The sequence below is a fragment of the Drosophila santomea genome, chromosome X (genome assembly GCF_016746245.2).
Source record: "Drosophila santomea strain STO CAGO 1482 chromosome X, Prin_Dsan_1.1, whole genome shotgun sequence".
In the NCBI taxonomy this organism is placed as follows: domain Eukaryota; kingdom Metazoa; phylum Arthropoda; class Insecta; order Diptera; family Drosophilidae; genus Drosophila; species Drosophila santomea.
This window is the reverse complement of record NC_053021.2, coordinates 1978943-1986471: the sequence shown is the minus strand read 5'-3', so window position 1 is coordinate 1986471 and position 7529 is coordinate 1978943. Positions and strand designations below refer to the sequence as shown.

General features: G+C 44.3%; 2 protein-coding genes and 1 long non-coding RNA gene across 5 annotated transcripts; 1 reads left to right on the top strand and 2 right to left on the bottom strand.

The window, feature by feature from the left end:
* Nucleotides 1-808: 808 nt before the first annotated feature.
* Nucleotides 809-3779, bottom strand: LOC120457326. Of its 2 annotated transcripts, none has more exons than XR_005616939.1 (3): nt 3421-3779; nt 3260-3334; nt 809-3202 (listed from the first exon to the last, which is right to left on the bottom strand). It is a non-coding gene; the product is annotated as an uncharacterized LOC120457326 (long non-coding RNA). The 2 variants fall into 2 exon arrangements; XR_005616938.1 differs by having other exon boundaries at nt 3260-3310.
* Nucleotides 3780-4021: 242 nt separating this feature from the next.
* Nucleotides 4022-5673, top strand: LOC120457323. 2 transcript variants are annotated; one of them, XR_005616937.1, is made up of 3 exons: nt 4022-4247; nt 4304-4733; nt 5596-5673. XR_005616937.1 is itself a non-coding variant. In XM_039644829.2 (2 exons), exons 1-2 carry the CDS (start codon nt 4077-4079, stop codon nt 4544-4546), a joined length of 414 nt encoding a protein of 137 aa, XP_039500763.1. In that variant the 5' UTR covers nt 4022-4076; the 3' UTR covers nt 4547-5304. The 2 variants fall into 2 exon arrangements, 1 of the variants encoding a protein (XP_039500763.1); XM_039644829.2 differs by lacking the exon at nt 5596-5673 and having other exon boundaries at nt 4304-5304.
* Nucleotides 5674-5789: 116 nt separating this feature from the next.
* LOC120457322 (moonshiner) lies at nt 5790-6772 on the bottom strand. Its single transcript, XM_039644828.1, has one exon. The coding sequence runs from the start codon at nt 6695-6697 to the stop codon at nt 6140-6142; it is 558 nt and encodes a 185-aa protein (XP_039500762.1). The 5' UTR covers nt 6698-6772; the 3' UTR covers nt 5790-6139.
* Between the last annotated feature and the right edge of the window lie 757 nt (nt 6773-7529).

Genomic DNA, 7529 nt, shown 5'->3' with positions numbered 1-7529 from the left:
TAAACCGAATTAAAGTCAGAGAGATCACAAGTGTCAGGAAAATCTTAATTAACGACCTGATTTGAAATAAGTTGTCAACATTAAAGGGTTAAACAAAAAACAGAACTGGTCGAGGTCGAAAAAGCGCATGGGATGGTTGGTGGCTGGTGGCGGGTGGCGTCGTGACACAGAGTGGTGCAACGCAATGTGCGACCATACGTTGAAAATTCAATTTGCCTGATGACTTGCTGTGGTTTAAATACGGCCAAAAAGCGACAGCGCACATTAAACTCATTGCCGCCGTTGTGGCCAAACGGATAAAAGGCGAAACGGACCGTCGAACGACGGGCACCATGACTACAGCATCCATGTTGGAACCGTTGCCCAACAGATTCACCCATCCATGTCCAGCCAGCTGCACATTATATACTTATGCATACGATGCAACAAAAAACGACGAGGAGCTACAAAAAAAACAAAGGACACAAACACAAAAAAAAATATTTAAAAAAAAGCAATAGCAGCAGCAGGACAAAAAAATAAAGCCAGCAGAATGAGACAGCGGCGCGCGCAAAAAGCGTAAACTTTGTTAACTCCATTTGACAACACGGCGGGAGTGGAGCAGAGCAGAGCAGAGTGCATGGAGCATGGAGCATGGAATTCAGGGTTTCACCATAGTCCGGTATGGAATCCAGGCCGGCATCCAGGCCACATGGACGCGCACGAGTCCCACTTGAAGCCAGGCCGTTGATTGCATTTCATGCGCTTGGAAAATCAATTTTTATTTAATTAATGTGCCTTGTTGCATGCATTACATATATGCCCGGCATGGAGCCATGGTAAAAGTACTGCATAAAGCTAGCGATATATAGGTTGTTGTCCATGTAATAATAATAGCGCCGCTTGCTGGAGATTTAGTTATCCGGGAACGAGTTTCACCCACCAAACTGACCCTATTCCATAGCTCTATTATATTGACATACTTTGGGCGGTAACGGTATGTTCAATCAGGGTCATGGGTCAAGTAAATGAGTAATGTCTTCCTCAACTGAAGTGGATTTTTGTTTGTATTTGAGAACCAACTCGTAATATGCCGGCTAAATTCTTCCTTGTCAATGGACTGACTACCTTAGCAATCCACTGTTCTCACGCATCCGACGCCAACTTCTGACTAAGGCCAGCTTAAGACCTCTTTCCGTCAACTAGATTTCCGTGGAGCTACCTTTCGCCAACTTCTTGAGCGCCCAAGAAACCAAAGCGAAGCCCCACATGTTCCGTACTCCAATCGCCTACCGCCAGCAGCCATCCGCCGCCAAGGGAATCCAACTGACCGAGCATGGGTCTGGCTTTTGGGAATTCGCAGAGAAGCCAGTAACATCAATCAGCGATCCCATCTAAATGCCATCAAATGGTATTTTCCACTGCCGCCTGCCAGGAAGCACAATGACGCCGCGGGGAGTTTACCGTCAAGTGGTGGGTGGATTGGATTTTGGAGTGGGTGTTTTTCTGGATCTGCAAGGTGCTGCAACAAACAATGGCGGGGGCACACTAACTGGCAACTTGTACTTGTATATTTAATATTCACATTTCAATGGTTTTTTTCTTCCTCTCTTTGTTTTCATTCGGGCGAGTGTGCGTGTTGGTGTGTGTGTGTTTGTGTGGGTGGTTGTGCACCCGACTTTTCACCATCACCCAAATGGATTCATTGCGCAATTTATCCAGCTTGGGGTTCGGTTCAGCTCAGTTCAGTTCAGCTTGGTTCGGTTCCTTGGCCCCAGTGAGTTTTCCCCTGTTTGCTTTGACTTTTGAGCTTTCCTTTTCTTTTCTGTCAAGGAATCTGGCAACAGCTACTCCTGCACATCCTATCCCATCGCCTTCGCCTTTGCCAACGCCAACGCCATCGCTGCCTTGTATTTATAAAATTTTCATAAAGTTTCGTGTTATTAAAAATGGAATATATTCTCGCGCGAATACGCAATGGAATATTAATAGCATGAAAGAGCTTGAATTTTAATACAGATCCACAAATGACTGGTACATAAGTAGCAAGGCAGCACAATTTCATATTCTTTAGGAGTCGGGAATGAGCGAAAGTCCTTTTCCTGTCAATGGGAAATCTGTGCATATCTCCGTAAGGGTCAACATTCACGTTTTTACTCACTGGCGTCGTACACTTTCAGAAAATCATCACGATACTCATGGTGAAAATTTAATTTACCCTCAAACGATTCCACAGCCAACTATCTGAGTATCTGAGTAGTTATGAGCTTAAGATTAATTCTTTACAATATATAAATGGATATTTTGTTCAGTGCACACACGAATCCATGGCAAATGAAGGTGTTCCGTGAAAGGAAACATGCTCGGCGTTTTCACAATATATCACAGCGTGAAAATGTGGAGGATGGCCAACAGGATGACCCAGTAAGTGAACCCGAATCCCCGAGTGCTGGCCAATGGATGGGTGCCAAAGTTCACAGCCAGTCAGCCGAAATGGTGCGCAGGTGTTGGCTGCCAAAGGTAAAGCCAGGTCCTGCTGTCCGCCATGCGGATGCGGGGTAATTGCCTTGAAAGGCCGCTGAAAGCCCTCAAACAAATTATAAATTGTTTCTCCACGGCGAGAGGCCCGGCTCAAAAGGGGTTAACAACATTTGACGGCAGCAGCCCCAATTCAACACACTCATTACCCCGACTCTGGATCTGGCTTCCAGGCCCACCTCCACCTCCACCTCCAGCTCTAGCTTCTTGTCCTTCTTCGCCTGTCTTATCTGAGGCCGCTGATCCATCACCTGGCGTATGGCGTACGGCGCATGGAGTTGAAAGTGGGACCGGGCCATGTTCTGGTGTTCCTGGGTGTACTCAGTCTTCAGACTTCGGCTTATGAGGCCGTCGTGAGGCATTTTCTGATTGCGTGTGCATTTTTAATGCGGCCTGCCTTTTGGCCTTTCAGCTACTACGCACTTCATTCATCAATGTGCCTGGCCTAAATGGAGGAGCCACTCTCCACTGCGCCTTGGTTGGCCATCGCCTTCTTCCCGCCAAGACAAATGATGATGTGTATCCAGATTCCTTTTCGACATTTCCCTTTTGTTTTACTCGCTGCGGAGCTGACCTCCTGCTCCTCCTCGGTTTCCTCGTTTTACTCTTTCCGCAGGTCCGCTTACTTTTATCAAGTGGCTTGACTATTTGGTTAATAATTGATTACCTTGACAGCCCAAGTAAACTGAAAGTAAATAAATCTAAGCAAGCTTTCAGATTCAAATGTTTTTTTTTTGCATACTTTCGGGCGGCTTGAAAAGGGATTTGCAGGGCCCATTCCCATAAACCAATTCTGCAAAGATAAACATATAGATATCTATGCAAACATTTATGTAATTAAATAAAGGGTGATAGCATTGTCGGCTTGCAGAAAGTTGGTTTCCTTGCGCTCGCAGTGCTTACTTTGATTTTTATAAATTTTAGATGGCACACGCCTTTGCCTTTTGCCATCGCATCCCATCGCATCGCACCGTATCGCCTTCACCTGCGTTTCTGTGCTGTTCGCTAATGAAATATGAATAATTAACACTGTGTTTTCTTTTTGTTCTACTTCATTTGGAGCTCATTATTTTTGGCTCACTGCATTTGGCCCCTGCTATTTGACTTTTGGCCTCGCCCGCGTTGTCATATCTTGGCGAAGGGATTCTATACTGTGAATTCCGGCTAATTACGCCGGAGTGGAGCCAGTTATTCCGTCAATTATTTATGCAGAACCTTCCTAGCAGATTGCTAGAAACTTTGTTTGTTTTTCTTTGGGCTTCGATATATTCAGCGATCTGATAGCGATTCTCAACGACAAGCTATCGATTACTCTCGGTACTCGATTCTTACATCTTCAAGTCAAAGCAAATCAAATTATTTCATCACTAAAAATGTTTACTTTCGCCACACGTATACGAACTAAAACTATAAAATATAGCATGTAAAAAGACAATTTGATATGTACATTTATCGAATACAATCGATTGCTTGTCATCGTATGCGGCATAAGTTTGAAAGAAACGAAAGAAGAAGAACATTACGTTTAAAGTTTAGAACGTTGAGATCTGGCCAGAAAAATGGCATACTATTTGGAACACGTGCTCGTTGGCAATCGGATTCAACTGAATGAGGGTGTCCAAGTTCTGGGGCGCCACTCCCAATGCACCTGTATAATGAAGTACGACTATATGTCCCGATTCCACGCCCTTGTTCTGGTTAAGCATGGCAAAATATTCATTAAGGAGCTGGTAAGATGCGGATTACGTTGGTGCGCGCCGCTAGTAATCCTCCTCGCAATTCGCAGGATACCAACAATGGTGTATTTATCAACTATTCGCCGGAGCGAATTGGCACGGAGTGGCAGGAACTATCCGTGGGCGACGATCTCTGTTTTGGGGTCAAAATAAACGGCGAGGTCGCCGTGGAGATACCGGTTACGTTCGGGATTTTCACCGTCAAGGCGGAGGAGCTGCATTCCCATCACTCCCCTGCTGTCGTCGACGGCAGTAATGTACACCACACCGGAGAGCCATCCAGTTCGCCATAAAGCAGGGTGCAGAAATGCAAATGCCCCACTTAACGACACAATCCCATTTGAGGGGGCGTTAATTTTCCAAGCCCGATAAGACCATGGAACTGGATCCTAAGGACCAGAGTCCTTGCATACAAATCGCCTACAAGAAGCTACTGCAATCCGACAAAAACCACACACACAGTTGCGGCTGAAATAATAGGTACTAGGCAACTACTTAGGAAACTATTTAATTGTATCATCGTACAATCAACTAATTGTATTTGCACTTGGTGAAACCAATTTATGAAAGCACTGAAAGCCAGTACAGGAAAATTGGTCAAACACAAAAACCAAACCGTTTAAACACATCGCTGTGTTGCCCTGTAATTGCTTAAACTTGGAAGAGACTTTATAGAATTCGATGGGCTAACTTTGCCAGAAGAAGAATAATTTAGTTAATAATAATGTATTTAACTCTGCAATTTTCCAATAATGTAATTCAAATAAGCTGCTTGATAATGTCATTTATATAAGCTGGTTGAGCTTTGAAATTACGAGGCTAATGTTTCGATTGTAGCTGTTTACTTTGCAAGCCTCTGAGTATCCTGCAATCCTTATTGCCGCCTTATTTAACTGGTAATTATGCAACAAAGAGAAGGGGGCTACGTGTACAGATTTGGGTAGTTTCCTTATGACAGCCACGACCACAATTGGAAATTCGCCATAAAACACAACACGCTTTATAAGTTGTTATGACCACAAAAAAATATAGAAAGGTTTAGGCTAACGAACAAGTTGTATTATAGAAGTTAAACTGTTTTGCCATAGACTGTGTGTGTGTGTGCTGGCATGGGTTATTATGGGCACACCCCGTGTCAATTGTACCGCTTTCAGTGTCGACGCCCCTGACTAATTTGTCACTTTTGTTCTCGCCTCGATGGGACTTTTAGAATTACTTGTTTGTTTGTTTTTCTTTATTTCATACCAGTTGCCCATTTTTTGGCTGGCAACCCTTTTCAAGGGCAATTTCGTATTCAAATGTTGTTTGACTCCGGTGTCTGTCTCGCTTTCTCTGCTTTTAGTTGCTGTACGTGTTCGGTGTGATCTGCCCCCTGGCTGTCATTTTCGTCGTAGCCAGTACTTTGAACAACATCCCCACCGGAGAGCTCTCATTCGCACGTAATTAGCTGTTAATTTGGACTACCACTTGGCAACCGGGCGAGGAATTTCCTTTGTAACTTCTCCATGTTTCAGTGTGGGACAGAAAATAAAAATGTTTTTGATTTGCCACAGGAGACCCATGTCTCCGTCGTATAGTTTATTAGCTATACATTTGCTTCTCTATATGTTTGATTTTGATTGGTTACATTTTCGAATGTTAACAAATGTTTTTGCCTGCTTAGCTTAATGGCATTTTTTGATACACGCTTACAACAGAAAATCGATTCTTTTTTGGGTTGAATGTTACAAACATTACATAAATGTTGGACTCTAACATGTAGTTTGTAGAAGTCTTATCACTTAAATTGTAGAACAACATTTACAATGGCGTTGGTATGTCTATAACTATTACTATTAATGCTTATAACAAATTCAACTAAAAATAGTTTGGCTTAAGCCTCTACATTAACCTCTTCGAGGAGTAGATTTCCTCCGAGGTAACAACTTCGTGACCACTTCGTCCACAAATTTCTGGAACTCGGCTTGGCCCTCAGCGTCGGGGATTTCCATGATCTTGTTGAGAATCTCCCAGTGAAAGTGCTTATTCAATAGGCCCTGCTTGATAACAAAGGCGGGCATTACGATGTCGAAGTGCCGGAGTTTCCAAGTGGCACGCAATCGCGGAATGTAGATGCGATTGCTGACCATCTCGCTGTCGTCCACATCGTAGATGCAGTGCTCCTCGCGCTCCTCTTGCTGCTGCTGCAGAGTGTTTTTCTCTACCTGGCGACGGGGCTTCTTTGGCACTGGCGGTAGGGGATTCGATTCCGGCTGGCGGTTGGCCAGCTTCGCCATACATCTGACTTGCAGTGTGTCAAGCGCCTGGCACTCCATGGGGCTTAGGTTTGGCATGTCGCGGCACAGTCCTTCTAGCATGTCGGCCAGCACGTCCTGCGGAAAGCGACGCGACTCCGGGATCCAGTTGCCATTGGTGGGCAACATCTTGCCCATGCGACCAATCATTGTAATTGAAATGGATTTCCCAATGAATGTTATTGTTAAATGAAAGCTTTGCCCACAGCGTCGATTGATTGCGTCCGCGATCGATATATGGACGATCGATACTATGGTCATCGTTTTACTGCAATGAGTGGAATGATTATAAGGTGTACACACTGATATTGATGTGGAAGCTCTTAATGTAAAAGCTAATGTAAAGATAAGTCATTAACTTTGGTAAACTTTTAAAGGAGTAGAATTCCATCAAAAATGTATAATGCTGTATTTTTTTGATAGGTAATGTTTGATTTAAAGTATATACTTTTTTTTAGAAGCCATTTACTCTTCTTTGTTAGAAACGAAACGTAAATTTAAAGAGCTTCTAACTTAATGTCACTTTAACTACAACTTCCTGGGCGACGGGCAGCTCCAGTTTCATGTGAGACGTCACAAGCACCAAGAAGCAGTAAACATTGGGGCACCACCCCCTGCAGCGCAACCCCTAGCCCCCCTTCCAAACATATGGTGACCCAAGCAACCCCGGGAACCCAACTGACAAGCAAATTACTTGACCGGGGCCACACACCAACCACAAGTCAAGGTATGGCTGGCAACCGTTAACTTTGCAGCTAATTATAAATGAAATCCGATATCAAAAGGCACACTGGGACACGCCTTTGTGCAACACCCACAGGGAACCAGCCATCGAACACACAGACAATGTCAATTCATTTGGAGTTTTGGAAGTCCTGGTCTTGGAGTCCTACAGTCCTGGAGTCCTGGAGTCCTACCGGCCGCCAGTCTGTGGTTCTCGGCAAACAAACAAATAATGAAATCAGCACAAAGGGGCGGGAAA

Coding starts and splice junctions, on each gene's coding strand:
- LOC120457323 (XM_039644829.2), top strand. CDS start 4,077: ATGGCATACTATTTGGAACACGTGCTCGTTGGCAATCGGATTCAACTG. Junction 4,248..4,303: donor AAATATTCATTAAGGAGCTG/GTAAGATGCGGA, acceptor CGCAATTCGCAG/GATACCAACAATGGTGTATT.
- LOC120457322 (XM_039644828.1), bottom strand. CDS start 6,697: ATGATTGGTCGCATGGGCAAGATGTTGCCCACCAATGGCAACTGGATC.